This window comes from Protopterus annectens, chromosome 8.part0, assembly GCF_019279795.1.
Source record: "Protopterus annectens isolate FY-2018-M chromosome 8.part0, PAN1.0, whole genome shotgun sequence".
NCBI classification, from domain to species: Eukaryota; Metazoa; Chordata; order Ceratodontiformes; family Protopteridae; genus Protopterus; species Protopterus annectens.
This window is the reverse complement of record NC_056741.1, coordinates 869,078,623-869,099,685: the sequence shown is the minus strand read 5'-3', so window position 1 is coordinate 869,099,685 and position 21,063 is coordinate 869,078,623. Positions and strand designations below refer to the sequence as shown.

The 21,063-nt window shown below is 44.4% G+C and overlaps 1 protein-coding gene across 1 annotated transcript in view; it reads left to right on the top strand.

Moving 5' to 3' along the window:
• LOC122809125 overlaps positions 1-21,063 on the top strand; it is a 3,089,885-nt gene that overhangs the window by 2,264,576 nt on the left and 804,246 nt on the right. The window contains exon 12 of the mRNA XM_044080384.1: positions 2,299-2,421. Within this exon, the coding sequence (XP_043936319.1) occupies positions 2,299-2,421 (123 nt within the window). The remainder of the gene's footprint in view (positions 1-2,298; positions 2,422-21,063) is intronic.

Genomic DNA, 21,063 nt, shown 5'->3' with positions numbered 1-21,063 from the left:
TCATCTGCACCCTGTAAAGCTGGATCTTCCATCATCAAGGCATGATTTGTACACTGTTGTCTCCTCAGTTAGTTTATGCTTCTCATATACACACAGTTTTGTACGTTCACTGCCATCTTTGTTCTGCATAAGAATAATTTCTGAAACAAAGATGTAATAAACTTGATACAAGAGACTAAGACTGGTCACAGTAGTCACTTCACACTGTGTAGGAGGTACTGTTGTGTTTGGTTGCTTATTGAGATTCCCTTTTGCAAAGGCTTCACAGTTGCCCAGGCTGATAAAACAGTACTGAAAACTGTTTTTGATTGTTGAAATGCAGGTATGTATACACAGCCTGGCAGAATGTAGTAAAATATGTATGTTAAAAGCTCTTTTAAGGGCTTAGACAGTAGTCCTGTTAAGGACTGTGATAAGCAGATGCTTCATTTGGCTGCATGCCACTGTCCTTTTCATAAACTACTTGTTATCAGTATATATATATATATATATATATATATATATATATATATATATATATATATAAGTTGTTTGCCACTAAATTAACTAAATGGAAGTTCGTAGTACTAGTAATTCTGTGTGTGTCTCTTTCAGTCGCTATGGCAAACTGGTTAAAACTGTAGCCACTGAACTGCTGTTAATGTTTTATTTGCCTGATGTTTAATGAGTATATACTTTAAAAATCCCGTAGTAAAATCATGAGCAGCTCTTGGAAGGGTGCATTTAGGTAATAGTTCAATAAAGGACTCTGTGGTTTTTAATTTCATTTTAAAAGCTGGTTTTAAAGGGATGCTTTCATTGTACCACAGACATTTGCTTTATTTGATCTACTCAGTTCTTCACTTCATTAGCTGAGTTTTTTGTATCTCCTTTATGTCTTAAGACTTACAAAGCAATTTGGTTCCTTAAAGGAAAAACAAAATTGAGGATACAGTGCAGGGCCAGTAGTAGTGTAGCAGTTTAATATGGAACTGTATCACCTTCACTGTTGAACACTGCAGTAATGTATCAGAGGCTGTCTCATATGACTTGCCCTGTCCGCAACTCACTCTCTTCCCACTTTGCTTTATTAAGAGACACTAAACTTGGATTTTTTTAAATTATCATTCATTACACACGTTAATTTGGAATGCTGAAACTGAGCTATCATGAGCTGACCGTGTTCCTTTAAGTGCTATGGCTGCATAAGTCCATTTAAGATTTGCTAATCCTTGTGTTTAGTGGATTGTTTATGGCCAGGTATGATATTATAACTTTTATTTTAAAAGAAACATAGGGCATGTAAATAAAATTCATGGACATGTATTTTTAGAACTTGCATGCCATAATGTGTATTTATCTTATGTAATGCCTTTTATTACTTGTTTTTGTTTGAAGCTGCTGCTTTTATTCTTTTGAGAAAACTGCTAATTTGTATTGATTCTTCACTAAAATGTACTCATATTTTTAATTTTTGACTAAGAAGTGCACACTAAAGTGAGAGACATAATTTCCAGATCACTTCACAGGAGGGGTGTCATGAACACAGATTATAGATGTTTGCAGCATCAAGGGTAAAGATAACATTACAGTGCACAGAATAAATGTACATTTAAAGACTATGAACAGAGACTTAACTAGGGTGGAGTGAAGGGAACTTCTGCCCTGTGCTCAAACTGTTAAGGTATGTGATTGGCAGATACCAGAAGTGCAGGAATATAGTACTGGCATCTTTCTTTTCATCCTCACCTTAGAATTGCAGACACCAGTTTAGGGAACCTCACCCGGCGCCAGATGACCTAACTATGGTTCAATATTTCTAGGTGAGAGTTAAGGTAGTATGAAGGTGCATGTATTAAAACAATTAACGGGGAAATTTACAGCGCCTGTTGGGGGTAGTGGTGGTGAAAGTTGTATATATTGGGCATAACGTGAAGGAAAGTGATTTGAGATTCAGGGGTGTCCATCTCCTTCGGATACTTTACAGTAAGATGTGCAATGGGGTGTAATGTAAATAAGTGATGCGTGTGGAATTTGGAATGTTTTTCAAGAAAATTAAATCTTGAGACAGAACTCAATCTGACTTAAAAGTAGAAAGGTGTTATTTCATAGAAGTTTTGATTAAATTACTAAGTAGTGTGGATATTTTTTAAGGTAATTGATGAGGATAGACTAAATATTGAGGATTGCAGTGATTTCTTGTAGTAGCTTATAGTTTGCGTCACTCTTGAAGAATCACTAAGGAGAGGGAGGTCACAGACTGATTTTTCATAGTTTGAAGCCTGTATCTTACAAAAGATCTTGTATGATTCTTTTCAGGGTAAACATATTAATCACATGAAAGGAGTTCCTGGATTTTACACGACTCCAGTGGCACAGCAATTAAGTGTCAAACAAGAGGTGATGGAAGGGAGATTAAGCCAACAATTTATTCAACCAGTGGTAAGAATTCAGAATTCTGTGTTAGAAAAGTAACTGATCTTAATTGACCATACAGTGGTGGTGTTCTGATACAATGAATCATCTTCCTTTGTTACCTTTTTTTTTTTTTGCTTCATACATTTAGAAAGACTTTGAATCATGTTGTACCAGTTAACTGGCTCTTTGTGAACAGTTGATGTTAAGTTGTCTATCTCGCCTTCATTCTTGCTGGTTGGGTTGGGTTCGGAGCCGATCTTCGGCTCCGACTTGGCCATCTTCTAAAGGTCGAGAGCTACATACTGGCTTGAGGCCTCCCCATATTCCATGATCCCTGGCACTAGAAACCCAGATCACATTTGCCGCTTCTGCTGTGAGGTTGCTCTGTTGGCTCAAGTCGTATAAAACTTTTATATTGTGTCTTTTTCTGTCTTAAAACTAGTTATTTTTAGCATAGAAATTATTGTTAGATAGATCTTTGGTAATTATAGTGTGTTTGTGTCTGAATCCTTGTCTTTTCCCCTCAGAAACTCGTTTTTATTTAGAGAGTTTCCCCACCCCCCTTTCTCTTTTCTCTTAAGGTTCTCCGTTTAAGTTAGAGGATAACCTTACATCTAGAAGGTGTCCATTTAAGTTAGAGGATAACCTTTTTTTCTTCCTATCTCCCTTTAAAAAAAAAAAAAAGTTAGTTAGTTTTGCTATAGTTCAGTATAGTTTTTTGTAGTGTTGTGGTTCTGGTAACTGTAGTATATTTTATTGTGATTTGTTACCTTAACCTTTTGGTGTGTGTGTTTTTTCCTTGTTTTTTTTCTTCTGTTAGGATGTCCAAGGATACTAAGCCGTCCGGATTCAAGAAGTGTGACTCATGCTGTCAGAAGATTTCTCTGACAGATGGTCACACTTCTTGTGTTTATTGTCTGGGCGCTGTGCACCTGCAGGACTCTTGCTCGGTCTGTCATGCCTTCAGTCCAAGAGTCCTGCAGGAGCGCAAAAATAAATTGATTCTGAGGGGGGTATGCTTAAACCCCAAGATTCACCGGCGAAGGCTCAACCGGCAAAATCTTCCAGGCCACCTAAACCGTCGGCTCCCAGTTCGGAGCCATCATTGGGTGAAGCCACACGAGCCATCTCGGCTCCGGCTGGTACCGAGGTCCCTCCCTCCCAGTCTGCTCTGACATGGTCTTCGGTGCCAGCTGAGAGTTGAAAGAGATCCAGGTCTCCTTCTTTGGAGTTGATACGTTCGGCTCCGAAGTCGCCCCTGCTCCAATCGGAGCGTAGTCACTGATCATCCCACTCTTCTCGGTCCTCTAGACTTTCGGGCCATGACTTGAAAAGAGTGGTCAGTAGGCTCATAAAATCGCAGGCCCTAGCTAAAATGTTGTCCAGCCCTCCTCATCAGGAGTCTGCTCTGTCCACAGCTGTAGATATTCCTCCTCCGACTCTTCCTATGAGCTCGGAGCTGGAGTTTATTGGGGTTCGAGTCGTGGAATCGTCGGCGCCGATACCCTCTCTTTCGGTTCCGTTGTCGGCTCTGATACCCTCTCTTTTTTGGTTCCGTCGTCAGCTCCGATCCCTTCCATGGTACTTTCCCTGGAGGGATCTGGGCACCGAGACTCCCTCATCGGCTCCGAGGGGGTGAGTGGCATCGGACCTTTGTCCGACCCCACTCTCCCTCTCGGTGCTTCAGCGCAGGTGAGCTCTACTCCCACATCTGCCTCGGAGCCGTCTCCCTCTGTGCAGGGATGGCTTCTGGTTTCTTCGGAGCCTGAGCCTTCTCTGCGTCCGGGCAGGGACACCTTCGAGGTGATGAGTGTACTGGCCCCTGAGTCAGTCCCATTATCGACCCCATCGGCTCCTCCCCCTAGAGTCCCTGCGTCAGCCTCTGTCCCTCTTTCAGACCCCAAGCGTGGGGATCCAGCACTCCAAGACACCCACTTGGGTGTATCCTCCTCTTCCAAGGCCTCCCCTGATCTTTCAGAGGAGCCACCTCGCAAGAGGAAATGCAAGAGGAAGCATGTTGACTCCCCCGAGTCTGTCACATCGGATACCGACTTAGAGGAGTCGCATTTGGATCCCGACTTTCCACCTCCTGGGTGTCTCTGCCTTTCGACCCACTGATGTCTGTGGTGGCTCGGAAGGCGTGGACGGCTCCAGACACAGTGGAACCGACTCATAGAAGACCGACCAAATTCATTACTGCACCGCAGGACAAACAGTTCTTGACCAAAGGTGTCCCTGTTGATGCCATGGTGGTAGCGGCGGCCACAAAGAAGGAGTTGGCTGAAACTTCTTCATCTGTCCATCCCCCTAACAAGGAGCCCAGGACGATGGACAGATTGGGAAGCGGATGTTCTCTTCAGCGACCTTTTCTATGCGGTCCCTGAATTACCTGTGCCACTTTACCCGCCTTCAGAGGGATCTCCTGAAAGAGCTTGGAGATACCCTCCAAGATCTATCAGCTGAGGGGGCCCAGGCTAAGGCAGCCTCCCAGCTGGCGACTCTTAACTCAGTGGTAAACTCCTCCATGAGGCTCATTTCGTATGCAGCCGATGGGGCGAGTAGAGGCACAGGCGTGGCCCTAAGGAGGCACGCTTGGATGCGGCTATGTAACTTTGCGGAACCTTTCAGAGCTTCTTTCACCAACACCCCTTTTGATGGTTCTTCTCTCTTTGGATCACAGGTGAAGGATACCCTTACCAGGTGTGAGCAGGAAGGCAAGACTCTCTCTGCCGTAGGAGTCCGTTTTTCCACTCCTTCCAGACCATATCCCAAGGGTCATAAGAGTGGTTCCGGAAATCCCAGGGAGTCTTGCCGGACACACGTGGTGAGTTTCCCTCCAGGGGCAGAGGAGGGAACAATGACAGACACCGCCCTCGTGGCAGAGGGGGTCCGCAAAACCAGGGCAGCAGAGAATCTTTCTCTGACAAGCCCTTCCAGCATCCCTGAAGGGTTGCCCGGCTCCCACCTCTGGAGGCAGTCTGGGGAAGATTATCGCTGCACCCAAGAGCTTGGCAAGAAATAACACACGACAGATGGGTACAGTCCGTTGTATCCGGAGGCTACAGAATTCCCTTTGTTCATGCTCCTTTATTGTCAAACAAGTCCCTTCCAGATGTTCTACCTAATGTAAGGGATCAAGCAGTTCAGGAAGTTTCAAAACTGCTAAGAAAAAGGGCCATCCAGCAAGTCCCAGCAGACCAACAAGGATCCGGAATTTACTCAAAGTTCTTTTTGGTACCAAAAAAGACAGGGGACTGGAGACCCATTTTGGATCTCAGCAGACTAAACAGGTCTGTACAAAGAACAAATTTTCAGATGGTCACGCTACAGTCCATTTTCCCCTTCCTGGGTCAGGACAATTGGATGTGCTCCATAGATCTTCAGGATGCGTACTACCACATCAAAATGGACAGGCGCTCCAGAAGATTCCTGCGCTTCTGGCTGGGAGCCAGCCATTATCAGTTCAGAGCTCTGCCCTTTAGTCTCACAACAACCCCCAGGGTGTTCACCAAATGTATGGCAGTAGTTACCGCTCACCTAAGATGGCAAGGATTCCAGGTGTTTCCATATTTATACGACTGGCTCCTCACTGCTACCACTAGGCATCACCTTCTGCAAGCCAGAGACTATAATGTCCAGACGTGCTCCAGACTAGGTATCACTATAAATTTCGAAAAATCTGCTTTGTCACCTAGTCAGTCTGTCATCTTTATAGGTGCAAACTTAAATACAAAAGACAGGTCAGCCAGCCTTCCACCAGACAGGGGTGTTAGTCATTCAGCGGCATGTCCAGGTCTTATTACAATGCAAGAGAATTCAAGCCAAGTTTGTCCTCCAAACCGTGGGTCTCATGGTAGCAGCAATCATACTCGTCCCGCTGGCACGTTTTCACATGAGGATCCTCCAATGGCTTCTTTTTACCCAATGGTCCTTCCAGCAGCTTCCCATGTCTCACATGATTATCATCACAGAAACATGCAAAAAGCACCTTGCATGGTGGATGGTCTCCTCATCAGTTCTCCTAGGCAGACCATTTGTACATCGCCCTCCAGTTGCTACGGTGACCACGGATGCCTCCCTGATCGGGTGTGGGGGGGCATTTACAGGGCAGAACAGTCCAGGGTACCTGGCAACCTCGAGTACCATCTGCACATAAACGTCTTGGAGATGAGGGCTGTGCTTTTAGCGTTACAAGCTCTTCAGGACTCTCTTCCTACTGGGACAGTTGCAATTCAAACGGACAATATGTCAGTCATGTGGTACATCAACAAGCAGGGCGGAACCAGGTCCTACCCTCTATGTCGAGAAGCACTCAGACTCTGGCAATGGGCGATCTCTTCCCAACGGTTTCTGACCGCAACGCACATCCCTGGGAAATCCAATGTCATATCAGACAGGCTGAGCAGAGCTATTCTCATGCTCACGAGTGGTCTCTGAATCAAATAGTAGCGGACCAAATCTTCCGCAAATGGGGGCAACCTTGCTGCGACCTCTTTGCCACCCCCTTCAACAGCAAATGCAGCAACTTCTTCTCTCTCCTACCACATCCAGAGCATTACCCCAGAGACGCTCTAGTCCACGATTGGCCTCAGGGACTTCTGTACGCATTCCCTCCTTTTCCCCTAATTCCCAAGCTGATTCAGAAAGCTACCATATTGGGTTGCAGAATGATCCTCATTGCTCCGTACTGGCCTCGACAAATATGGTTTCCGTTCCTTCATCATCATCTTATCGAGCAGCCTTGGACTCTGGACCCAACTCCAGACCTCCTGATCCATCAGTCAGGCAGGCTGCATCATTCCCTACAATCTCTCAAGCTCACAGCTTGGTTGCTCCACTTCCAACCTTAGCCAGGCTTCCTGATATCTCCCAATCTGTGCGTGAAATCATTTTATCATCGCACAAGTCTACCAGTAGAAAAACTTACGCTAGTAAGTGGAAACGTTTTTCTTCCTGGGCAGAGGCCAAGAATATAGATCCCTTTTCAGCCCCTGTTCACCACATCCTGGAATTTCTTGCGGAGTTCTTTCATGCTGGGTCTGCTTCCGCTACAATTAGAGTGCAGTTAGCCGCAATTTCAAATTTTCACATTGGCCTTTCAGAAAGTAGTATAATGTCTCATAAGCTTTGTAAGGCCTTCCTCAAAGGAACCACTCTGCTCAGGCCCCCGGTTAGGAATCCTCCACCCCCGTGGGATCTGAATTTGATTCTATCCTCTCTAATTTTGCCCCCTTCGAACCTGCAGCTTCCTTTTCTTTGAAGTTATTATCTTGGAAAACACTTTTTCTGGTAGCAATTACTTCAGTGAGAAGAGTTTCTGAACTGCAGGCTCTTTGTATCCGTCCCCTGTACCTAGTGTTCCACAAAGACAGGGTTTCTCTTAGGACTAACCCTTCCTTCCTAAGGTCTCTTCTTAGAATAACTTGAACCAGTCCATTGACCTTCTTGTATTTTTTCCCAACCATTCCAACAGGGGAGAATATAAGTTACATCAATTAGATGTTAACGGGCAACTGCGCTTTTATTTACATAGGACTAAGGACTTCAGAAAATCGGATCAGCTTTTCCTCTCTTATGCAGAGGGAAAACAAGGCCTACCAGTATCAAAAGTAACTTTATCTAGATGGCTGACTTCTATCATAATCTTTATCTATCAGCTCAGAAAGAAAGAATTGCCTGTTAAACCTAAGGGCCACTCCACCAGAGCATTAGCCACTTCTGTTGCGTTTCAAACTAGGTTGCCCATGGAATCTATTTGTGCAGCGGCCACTTGGGCAAATCCTCATACTTTCATTTCGCATTATAAGCTGGACGTGGTTTCCAGGAGCAGAGCTGATTTTGGTTCCACTGTTCTGAAGAGTTTGTTCCACTGAGCCACCCAGGATATTAGGTGCTAGGGATGCTGTCCCAACCAGCAAGAATGAACTTAATGTAAAGAAGTTATGTACCTACCATAACGTTCCATGTTAGTTGTCTCCTCTCGCCTTCTTTCTTGCGTCCCACCCTCCATCCCCCTATCCTACTAGACAGAGAAGAGTTTCTCTATGGATTTACACTGGCTGAGTCTTCTCCGACTATCCCACTCTACCTAGTAGTCTCTATAGTTGGGCTTAGGTATGATAGGATAGGATTACTTCATTACTTTGTCTGCTGTTAGTCTTACCAAACGAGATCTGGGTTTCTACCGCCAGGCATCATGGGATATGGGGAGGCCTCGAGCCAGTATGTAGCTCTCGAGCTTTAGAAGATGGCCGAGTCGGAGCTGAAGATCGGCTCTGAACCCAACCCAACCAGCAAGAAAGAAGGTGAGAGGAGACAACTAACATGGAACGTTATGGTAGGTACATAACTTCTTATTTTCTTTCTTATTATTATAGCGAACATATTTTGCAATGTTTACATAATATGCAGGAAGAAAAAGACTAACATTATGATTAGTTTTTTGTAACTGCCTTTTGTGTGATGATGCTTAGTTGGCCAAAGCAGTGTTCATTCAACCAATGTCACTTGGAAGAGGGTACCCTGTTAGGTAGCAGTCCAGTAACTTTGGTGTTAGGTTAAGTAAAGGACACACACACACACACTACAAGGAAGTTTCAGTCACTATGTGCATATTAGTTTGTTTGGGGGGGAGGGGCAGTATTTGCATAATAACTTTACAGTCCTGCTGTGGCTTGGTCTACATCTGACTGATAAGGACCATTGCTCAATCTAGGTACACTTCCAAGTATTTACCATACATTAGAAGAGAAAGTACTTGCTTTACTTTAGTGTTGCATACATGTCAATATTGTCACATGCCTTGACATAACTATTGCAAATTTCATCATCATTGCTGTTATTAGCATGGCTTGACATGTTTGTGATCTACTGCATCCATAATTGTGATTTTCCTATTATGCTGTGAAATAATCTTATAGAGTTCTAGAATTACCGTTTTGTCTTCCCACCATGTAAATCTTTCTGGAGGGTGAAACTACGACACTTGCTTATAATAGAAAATGGATGACCTCAGTACTGTTAAACATCTGTCTGATCTTACTTTGTGAGGTCCTCTGCGGTGATGGAGCTTATTGAGCATCTCCTAATGTGTACTCTTGCAAGTGTTTCTTAAAATGTCATTGTCTTAGGTTTAGGGAAGTATGCCATCTGTGCTTAAAGCCTGATGCTTTCCTGTAAAATCTTGACTTATTTCTAGCTAGTAATGAAGTCTAAATACCCTAGTATGCTTCATTAACAAAGTTGTCCACATTTGATGCTTGAAATGCATAGGCCTACTAAGTCTACGTGTAGTTGTGGAAGCAAGAGTTTAGACTGTTGCCTGCATGCCCTTTTTGTTTCATTATAGGCCATTATGCTGCTGGCTTTTATTATTGCCAGAGTGCCATGTTTTTGTCAGGTTGGTATGTAAGAATGAAGCTTAAGGTCTTCAACAACAACCAGTGCTTAGCAAAGATGAAAGGGAGAACCTTGGCTAATGGTCCAGTTATAAGGCTTCTCTTATGGATCTTTTACAGATGCATAAAATGTCAAAAGTAAGAAGCTCTTAATAAAATAGTCCGAGTTACTGTGCTATGGCTTAGTTTCACATTTCACTGTGGACCACTGGCTAGTTCATTGTAGTCCGAAGTGATTCCTCTTGACCTTGTCAACAGAGTAGTCTTCTAGCATCCTGTTTTATGATGTAGACCAGGAGTTCAATCATTTTCTTCCCTCTGATGCTAGGGCTAGCTGAGCATTCTGTGGCATGAAATTACTGCTTCTTAGTCCTCTAGGCTTACCTCTTGCCCAGGGGCTCACTACTACAGCTCTAAGTAGCACTCTTCTCTCGCTTAACCAGCACTGTTCTGTTTGTCACCTTAGCATTTTTTCAGCTACTTGACTATCAGCTCTATGAAGAAGTACGAGTGACTTTAGGGTCATTAGCTGAAGGTGGTGGTGCTTCTCATTCTGAATGTTTAGTTTAGACTGGGTCTAACAAGAGGGACGTCCTTGGGTTAAAAGTTGAAAGGATTAATAAGTTTATCTTGTATAAGGAGGTCTGATATTTTTAATTGCAGGAGTAATTGTAAAATGCAGTAGGAAGCTTTGCATCTGAATCTTTCACAGAGTACTAAACCCTTTCCATTAATTCGTAATGTTTTGTCAGGAGACCCTCCTCTCCAGATTCCATTTGCCATGTGTCACTGAACCACACATTGGAGAAATAGTCCCAGGCTGCTTTATAGTCTACGTGGTAAAAATATTTGAACTTTGGTCAGTGAGATTTTTTTTCCTGCTTTGTCTCGCCTTGGATTCTGCAAACCTGTTTTACTTTATTCATTTTGTGTGCTTAACATGTTTGCATAGTTTCTGTGACTTTATCGTTTCCATAGGCCTTTAGGGGTCTGTGTCACCTCTACCATTATTGCTGACACAGATTAGCATTCTGTATTTGTTTTGTTTTTTTTTTTTAAAAATGGTTTGTTGGTTGCATTATTATATATAATTTGTATATTATTATATATAAGAATGTCTTGTTCTTTGGTCACCTTTATATTCATACAATTTCATGATGGAACACTCCTTCAGAGAATGTGCAAGTATGAAAATAAAATTTAATCACAGGACAAGTATACTGAGTATCTTTACTGTTTTGTGAAACAGTATAGGATCAGCAGAGGTGGTGTCGTTTACTCTTTCACAACATCAACCACAGGGATTGAAAGTACAGACAAAAGTATTTTTTATGGAGAAAATGCGGGTTAGGACTGATTCCTATTCAGTACTGAAGGCTATAGACCTCTATCTCAAAGCCTTCCATTATTACACTCCCAATTCACTAAAGGATTAGAAAATGACACTAAAACATAAAGCTGAGAAGTAGAGACCTTCCTTTTCCCTGGTTTACTGCTAAAAAACACAAGTCTGGTGGTGATCCTGCAGATGTTCATCATGTTACACTGCTGCAGTCATTACACTTGGGTTATCCAGCCGTCAGGCGGTTCCCCAGTCGGCCTGAGTTCCAAAGTCTTGGTCCGGCGTTGGTTGCTGTCGCCTCCTCCCTGACGTCAGTGCGACAGGGGTATATAAGATGCAGCTGACGCCATTTTCTTCGGTCTTTTCTTGCTGCGCAGTGCCCGAAGCAAAAGCAGTTCGCAAGTGCCTGTCAGCCGTCTCCTGAGATTTTCATTCCGAATCCAGAACCAAAGCCTTCTACAAAGCTAAGTACCCCATTGGGGGAAAGTTTTTCTTGCCTCAGACCGATGTCAGTAAAAGTTAATAACTGTATTTCTTGTGGGAAGCAAATACCTCATAAAGATTCCCATTCCTATTGTATCCCATGCCTAGGCCCTGACCACGACGTCACTGGTTGTCGGTTTTGTGCTAGGTTTAACAAGCGCACTATTAAACATCGGTTTGATTTTGCCCGACATTATTTTGGTAGAAAATTCAATTATACCATGCCGTCTGAACTTCCGACGACCGGAATACACAAAAAACGCAAAGACAAGGATAGACATCCGAGGCCCAAAGCTGACGACAAAACCTCTTCTAGGCCAGTCGCCGGCATCTCCGGTTTTCAGCGAGGCGCCTTCACAGCCCCTGACGACCGCTTCTGTAGAACCACAGGCTGCCTCTGACTCCCACGTGGAGATGGCTGGGCCTTCGGATGCACTAGTTCTTCAGCCTACCGAGACTAACCTTTCAGAGGGACCCGAGCAACCCACAGCTACAGAGGGTGTCTTCAGACCTACTCAGTTAAGCATTAAACCCTCAGCTAAGTCTAAGCCTCCTTTAAAATCAAAGAAACAAATACAGAATTCTCCAGGACAGGCCTCCATGCCTAAGAAACAAATGCTCAAAATGGCCGAAGACCTAATCACTCTGATCAGGGGGTCCCATCCCCCTCCTGATAAAAGGCCTAGACAGGATGCAGACTATGACTCATCCGACTAGGTGTCCATCTCTTCTGATTCATCCTCAGACCTAGGATACTCTTTACCCCCTTATGAGGATTCTGATGCTGAGGAATCTGTTCCATCTGCCTCACTGCCTGAGGACTACTCCTTTGGGGAAAACCTACATACCATGAGGGAGCATTTCCATTGGGAGGGCCAGGATTACTCAGAATCCAAGAAAAGGCTCAGAGACTTCCTTTTATTACCTCAACATAGGCCCCTTGCTATTCCGCCAGTGTTAGATATTGTGGATGATGTTTATACTGAATCCAGCTTAAATCCTGATTCTTTACCTCCAGCCCCAGTTAAGACAGACAGATACTACAGAGTCCCTGACTCTCACAAATTTCTTTATAAAAGCCCTGTAGCTGACCCTGAAACTATTTCTCAGGGACCCAAAGGGGTTAAGGCCTCATCAGCAAAGAATCCAGTCCCCTCTGACAGAGATTCCAGAGCATTAGACAGATGAGGGAAGAAAGTATTTACATGTGCAACTTTAGCAATGAGGGCCTTAAATTGCTAGTTTCACATGCTAAAATATCAGCAATATTTGATGTCTCAGTTGAAACAAAAAATGCTTCCAAACTCAGATCCTCCTAATTTTAAGGAAATGCAGGATTTCTTGCATGCAGCTGAACAAGTGGGAAAACATACTTTGCAATGTGGTTTTGATTCTTTAGAGGCCTCCTGTAGAGCAGCAGTTACAGGTTCTGTCATTAGAAGACATGCTTAGTTAAAAGAACATACATTACCAGATCATGTTAAAGCAAAACTATTGGAAATGTGTTATTTGGAGTTAAGGCAGAAGAGGTATTAAAGAAAATGGAGGATAAGGCAAAATCTATGCAAACGGTGAAGGATTTCTTACATGTTCAGCCTCCTCGATTTAGCAGAAATTGGCCAACAAAGAATTGGTCCTTTCCAATTACAGACAGACCTCAAAGGGGCAGATACAGACGTCCAAGAGGTAGAGGTCAACCACAAGGTCCTTACAGGCCTCGACAGTGGGGTGCATTGACCCAGAAAGAAGGGGAAGACAGGCCCCAACCATATAAAAATAGCTCCAATGACTTCCCACTACAGCTGCCAAACAGTTATCTCTTGGCAGCCCCTTTGGGAGGAAAACTGGCACTTTTCTATCACAATTGGCATATGATCACCAAAGACAAATGGGTTTTCAACGTTGTATCTCAAGGTTACAGGTTCCACTTTCACACTCTGCCAAGGTTAAAAGGAATGCCAAATCTGCCACCAAATCAATGGGCAGAGGCTCAAAAACAAATTACAGCACTCATGGACATGAGAGCTATTCAAAAGATACTAACACAGGAGCAAGGACAAGGATTTTACTCAAGACTCTTTCTGGTTCCCAGAAAGGACAAAGCCTGGAGGTCCATTCTGGATCTTTCTTCTCTAAACACTTAACTGAATGTTCCAAAATTCCAAATGTTGACACTACAGCAGCTTCTTCGCATGCTGGGCAAGAAAGCTTGGGTCGTAACTTTGGACCTCAAGGAGGCATACCTGCATGTCCCTATCAGACAAAACTGCAGAATATACCTCAGATTCATAGCTGGTTCAATGCACTACCAATTCTCTGCACTGCCCTTTGGCTTATCTACTGTGCCCAAGGTCTTCACAAAGTGCCTGGCACCAGTAATTGCATTTTGCAGACAGAAAGGAATTCAATTTTATCCGTACCTGGACGACTGCATGATTCAAGCAGAGAGCAAGGACATTCTTCTACGGCATCTGGCATTTGTAAAAAAAGTTAAGTTGCCTAGGGTACACAGTAAACGAAAAGAAATCAAAACTAGTGCCCTCACAAGAGATGATATTCCTGGGTGCCAGCTTGAATACAACGACCCAGATGGCTTATCTCACGCCAGACAAGCAAGGACAACTGACTCAGTATTTTCAATTGATTGCAACAAGGACCCAACTCCCTGCAAGAAGAATTCTGCAGGCCTTGGGTTACATGGCATCTTGCATACTACTAATTCCATATGCCAGACTGCATATGAGGAAACTACAATGGTACCTAAAGAGTGTTTGGTTTTAACACTGTCAAAGTTTGGAAATAGTAATACCACTAATTCCTTTCCTTCAACAGGAGTTTTGATGGTGGGCTCAAGCTTGTCACCTCAACAAGGGACAGCCTTTCACTCAACACACAGCCAGGCAAACACTGACAACAGATGCATCGGATTATGCCTGGGGAGCATTCATGGCAGGAAAATGTATTCAGGGCAAGTGGCCCGCAGAACAAAGGCATCTTCACATCAATCAAAAAGAGATGCTAGCTGTACAAAATGCCCTTATAGCTTTCAAGGACCTTTTGCATCCAGGACAACTACTACTACAAACAGAGAACACCACAGTTATGTGGTACGTACACAAGCAAGGGGGCACTCATTCTTATCCCCGCTGCAGACAAGCCATGACCTTGTGGAACACAGCTCGAACCTGTCAAGTTCATCTGCAAGCACAATTCCTGCCAGGAGAGAAAAACACACTGGCAGACGACTTAAGCAGAAACACCATGGATCCCCACAAATGGGAATTGAATCCACAAATATTCAGAATGATAACTCAAAAATGGTGGAGCCCGGACATAGATCTGTTTGCATCCCCAATGAGCTACCAGCTACAGAAATTCTGCACAAGGACTTTCCACCCACAAGCATGGAAAGTGGATGCCCTCTCATTCAGCTGGAAAAACCTTCAAGTATATGCTTTCCCACCACTACCTCTCCTTCCAAAGGTACTCGTAAAAGCCAGGCAAGAAGAGCCAAAGATGATCCTGATTGCCCCAGACTGGCCACGCCAGCACTGGTACTCAATCTTAAAGAACTTAGCACAAGGCACACCCTGGATTTTGCCTCAAATCCCACATCTTCTGACTCAGCACAACAATCAGATACTTCACAGCCAGCTAAAGATTTTAAACCTGGCTGCATGGAAGATTCCTTGGTCAAGCAAGCAATGTTATGAATGTCATTCTGGAGGCGAGAAGGCCTAGCACCAGGAAAGCCTATTCGGATAAATGGAAGAAATTCTGTGCCTGGAACCAGGCTCACAGCCTTGACCCTCTTGTCCCAAATATTCCTCAGATACTACAGTATTTAACTGAGATGCTGGACAAAGGCCTCTCCTTTTCATCCATCAAAATCCACGCCTCTGCCATCTCTGCTCATTACAACACGGATCCACCAATTTTTTCTAATCCCTTGCTAAAACCGTAACTCAGAGGGGCTAAAAACATAAGACCGCCCCGTAGAGAACCTACTCCATCTTAGGATCTCAATTTCGTGTTGGAAAAATTAACTTTACCTCCTTTTGAGCCAGCTAACACAGCAGATTTAAAATATGTCTCTTGGAAAACTGCTGTGCTCCTGGCAATAACATCAGCACAAAGGGTTTCAGAATTACAGGCACTAATGGCAGTAGAACCTTTCATCATTTTCCACCAAGGCAGGGTGTCTTGAAGAACAAACCCTACTTTTATGCCAAAGGTGGTATCAAGTGTGGCTCTAAACCAAACTATTCACTTGCCAACATTTTATCCAAATCCACAGAATAAAGAGGAGAGACTTCTGCATTCTTTGGACATACACAGGCAGTTACACTTCTACTTGGACAAAACCAAAGCTTTCAGAAAAACTGAGCAATTGTTGGTAGCATATGCTGCAGGAGCACAGGGAAAAGCCGTTTCAAAACAGACTGTTTCAAAATGGATAGGACACTCTATACGTTTCTGCTATATACACCATGGGAAACCTGTACCTAACAGTATTAGGCCTCATTCCACCAGGGCAACAGCCACTTCAACTGCCTACCTCAGAGGAGTACCTACCAAGGACATTTTGGAAGCACCGACTTGGAGTTCTGTACATACCTTCACCAAGCATTACCATCTGCCTCTATACTCTAAATCCAGAACTGGCTTTGCCACTGCAGTGCTGCAGGGCCTTATAGCCACCCCTAATGCCTTATAGAACCAGCCACCCTTCCTCAGCTTTGGGATTCTACCCAAGTGTAATGACTGCAGCAGTGTAACACGATGAACATAGTACAGTTTTGTACCTACCATAAATGTAGATGTTCGAGTGTATACACTGCTGCAGTCCAGGTTACCCTCCCTTCTTCCCCTCTTACTTGCTGGTACGTATCTATGTCTTCTGCCCTTTACTACCTATGGGGAGTATTTGCTGGTATCTGAAAGTTGTTGATTGCTTTTCTTATGTATGTTTTATTAACAATTTGAATTGCCTACTTTTTTGGAGGCACCTGACATCTGGGGCAAGAAAAACTGAAGAAAATGACGTTGGCTGCATCTTGTATATCCCTGTCGCACTGACGTCAGGGAAGAAGCGACAGCAACCGACGCCTTACCAAGACTTTGGAACTCAGGCCGACTGGGGAACCGCCTGACGGCAGGATAACCCAAGTGTAATGACTGCAGCAGTGTATACACTCGAACATCTACATTTATGGTAGGTACAAAACTACTTTTTCAGTACTAAAATATAATTATAAAGTGTCTGTGCCTATAATGACTTAAAAAAATGGCAAAAGTGGTACCAAAATTGGTAGATATGGGGAGCAGTGTGTTTTTGTGGAGGGAAGGCAAACATTTGACAACATTAACAGTACAGTGATGATCCAGAGTGAAGCAGAACGCAATAAAAAAAATACTGTTGTTGGTGGGTCTTGATGCAGAGAAAGTGTTTGACACAGTAAGCTGGGACTTTGAACTGAGCAATGGAAGCTTTTGCATTCCCTGGTAAAATTATAAGGAGACTATATGAGGGATCAGAGGGGAAATTAAAGAGGGTGGGTTCCTCTCTAATAATCTGTGCCTGAGCAGAGGAACCAGGCCAGGGGTGTTCTCTATCCACTTTATTTGCATTATATTTAGAACCATTGGCAAAGAAAATAAAAGACTCAGAAATTCAAGGATATAATTGTTATGGTAGTCAAAAGAAGCTGGCTGTATTTGCATATGGCATTATTTTATACCGGACAAAAATAGCAACATTACTGTGCTGTGGAACATATTGAGACAGTTTCATATCTTTTTGGGATACAAAATTAATAAAGCTAAAACAGACAATGGTGCTAAATTATGTACCAACATACAAATTGGTTCAGCAATATCCATACTCATGAGGACATGATAAAATGAAGTATTTAGGAGTATGGATTAAAAATTATTCTGGTATGGCAGCTAAGAATATGTGGGAAGTGATTAAACAAAAGATAATACAAAGGCTAAGAAAATGGAAGCTCTTTTGTATTGATATCAGTAGTAAGTTAAAAGCAGTTCAAATGTTTTTAGAGCCTTTAGTCTTATACACAGGTCAGGCATATTTTTATCAGAGGAGAAGTTGCGGAAAGTAATTAATAAAGAGCTGAATGATTTTATCTGTGAGGGGAAGATGGCAAGAGTCAAGTGGGGGTAAGCTGCTGCTTTCAGTAGAACAGGGCAGATTGGGATTACCCAATTTGAAGGAGTATTTCAGAGCAAAGCAGTTAAGGCTCCTATACATAGCACAGGCAGAAAACTATAATACAAAAGTGGAAAGAGATGATGATAAAGCAGGGGGAATGCTCAAGAAATAAGGAGAGACTGAGATTTTGAATCCAGACCTTTAAGGAGAGTAGCAATAATTATACAGAATATTACATTACATACAGTAGGCAAGAGGGTCTGGAATTATTGGAGAAAACTGACAAAGGAACCAAGGTATGGGGAGCAAATAACTAGAGAGGGAAAGGTAATAGAATGGGATGACGCCAAGAACTTGTTTGGACTGCAGGTTAGAGATTGCCTTCCCTATCAAGGATTGATATCAGAGTATAGGCAAAGAAAAAAGTAGGGACGTCCTAAATGAAAGACCAGCACTGGTAGTTTTTGGTAGAATCTAGAACAGAAGATGTTAAGTTGTCTATCTCGCCTTCATTCTTGCTGGTTGGTTCGGCTCCGACTCTGCCATCTTCAAAAGCTCAAGAGCTACTTACTGGCTCGAGGCCCCCCTATATCCCATTATGCCTGGCGCTAGATACCCAGATCTCGTTTGCCGCTTCTGCTGTGAGGTTGCTTTTACTGGCTCAGGTCATATTTTTCAATTTTATTGTCATTGTATAAAAAATTTTTTTATGTTATAGTTGGTTTTTAAAATAGGTAGTGTACTTTCAGTAGTTGTAGTTAGCTATTTGTATTTAGTCTCCTTCCCTTGAAAACTCGTTTTCTTGTTAGAGTCCCTCCCTCCCTCCCCCGTTTCTCTTCTTAAAGGTAGCCGTTTTTAGTTAGAGGCTAATCCTTGTTTCAATTTTTATGTAATAGTTTCTTTGTTAGAAATTGTGGTAGATTAGTAGGTCTAATTACCTTTTCTTAGATAATAGAGTGTGTGTGCTGTTAGGGTGTGGTAACTTATGTTGAGTGTGTGTGTTTCTGCTAGTTACCTATTTCCCTTTTGTTCCTTTTTCTCTGTAAATTGATTTTTCCTTTTACAGGTATGTCTAAAGATAGGAAAGTATCTGGATTCAAGAAGTGTGACTCATGCTGTCAGAAGATGTCACTGACAGATGGTCACACTTCTTGTGTCTACTGTTTGGGCGCCCTACACCTGCAGGACTCTTGTTCGGTGTGTCACGCCTTTAGTCCAAGAGTCCTGCAGAAGCGTAGGAATAAGCTAATCCTTAGGGGTTTGCCCAAACCTGAAGGGTCACCGGCTAAGGTTCAGTCAGTGAAACCCTCTAAGCCGCCGGCTCCCAGTTCGGAGCCGTCATCGGGTGTGGCGTCTGCTTCAACTTCAGTTCTGACTGGAACCGAAGTACCTATCTCCCAGTCGGAACCGTCAGGGAGTCAAAAACGCTCTAGGTCTCCATCCCTAGAGTCAATACACTTGGCACTGGGGTCGCCTCTGTTCAGTCGGAGCGAAGTCACCGATCCCACTCTTCTCGGTCTTCTAGACTATCTGACCATGATTTGGAGAGAGTGGTGAGCAGGCTCCTAAAATCACAGGCCCTGGCTAAAATGTTATCCAGCACCCCTCATCAGGGTTTGGCTCCGCCTGTCTCTGCAGTAGTTCCTCCTTTGACTCATCCCTTGAGTTCGGAGCTGGAGCTTGGTGGGGCTCGGATCGTGGAACCGTCGGCGCCAATTCCTACCCTTTCGGTTCTGTCATTGGCTCTGATCTCATCCATGGTGCTGTCCTTGGAGGGATCTGGGCGCCGGGACCCCCTCGTCGGCTCCGAGGGGGCGAGTGGCATCGGACCCTTGTCCGACCCCGTTCTCCTTCTCCCTCTCGGAGCTTCGAGACAGGTGAGTTTGGCTCCTACATCGGCCTCGGAGCCGTCTCTCTCGGTGCCGGGAAGGATCCTGGTCTCTTCGGAGCTGGAGCCTTCTCCGTTATCGGGAAGGGGCGCCTTTGAGGTCATGAGGAGTGTGCTGGCCTCTGAGTCAGCCCCACGGTCAGCCTCATTGGCTCCTTCCACCATGGTGCTTGCGTCTTCCTCTGCCCCTCCTCCAGACCCCAAGCGTGGGGAACAAGCACTCCAGGGCACCCCATTGGGTGTATCTTCCTCTTCCGAGGCCTCCCCTGATCATTCAGAGGAGCCCCCCACAAAAGAGGAAATGCAAGAGGAAGCATGTTGACTCCCCTGAGTCTGTCACTTCAGATACCGACTTGGAGGATTCGGAAGGGTCCCCGAGATCCCCCTCTGAGGACGTCTCTTTCTCAGACATCCTTGAGATACTTAGGCAGAGGCGGAACTGGACTACCCTTAACCCTTCCAAGGATGAGTCTGTATTCCTGGATGCGCTTGGTTCCCAACCCTCCACCTCCTGGGTGTCTCCGCCTTTCGATCCACTGATGTCTGTGGTGGCTCGGAAGGCGTGGTCAGCTTCAGACACAGTGGAACCAACCCCCTGAAGACCCACAAAATTTATTACTGCACCACAAGACAAGCAATTTCTGACTAAGGGTGTTCCCGTTGATGCCATGGTGGTAGCAGCGGCCACAAAAAAGATGTTGGCTGAAACTTCTTTGTCTGTCCATTCCCCTAATAAGGAATCTAGGATGATGGACAGATATGGGAAGCGGATGTTTGCATCAGCAACCTTCTCCATGAGTTCGCTGAACTACTTGTGCCACTTTACCTGCCTTAAAAGGGATCTCCTTAAAGAGCTAGGAGATACCCTTCAAGATCCATCAGCTGCGGGGGCCCAGGCTAAGGTTGCCTCCCAGCTGGCGACTCTTAATTCGGTAGTAAACTCCTCCATGCAGCTCATCTCTTATGCAGCCGATGGTGCGAGTAGGGCCGCAGGCACAGGCGTGGCATTGAGGAGGCATGCCTGGATGCGGTTATGTAACTTTGCGGAACCCTTCAGGGCGTCTTTCACCAACACCCCCTTTGATGGTTCTGCTCTTTTTGGACCACAGGTGAAGGATACCCTTACCAGGCGTGAGCAGGAAGGCAAGATTCTCTCTGCTGTGGAAGTCCGTTTTTCCACTCCTTCAAGACTGTATCCCAAGGGTCAGAAGAGTGGGAAGATGTGGTTCCGGAAACCCCAGGGAGCCGTGCCAGACGCACGTGGAGAGTTCCCCTCCAGGGGCAGAGGAGGGAACAACAATAGACGCCATCCTCGGGGCAGAGGGGGTCCGCAAAATCAGGGCCAAAAAGAATCTTTCTCTGACAAGCCCTTCCAGCATCCCTG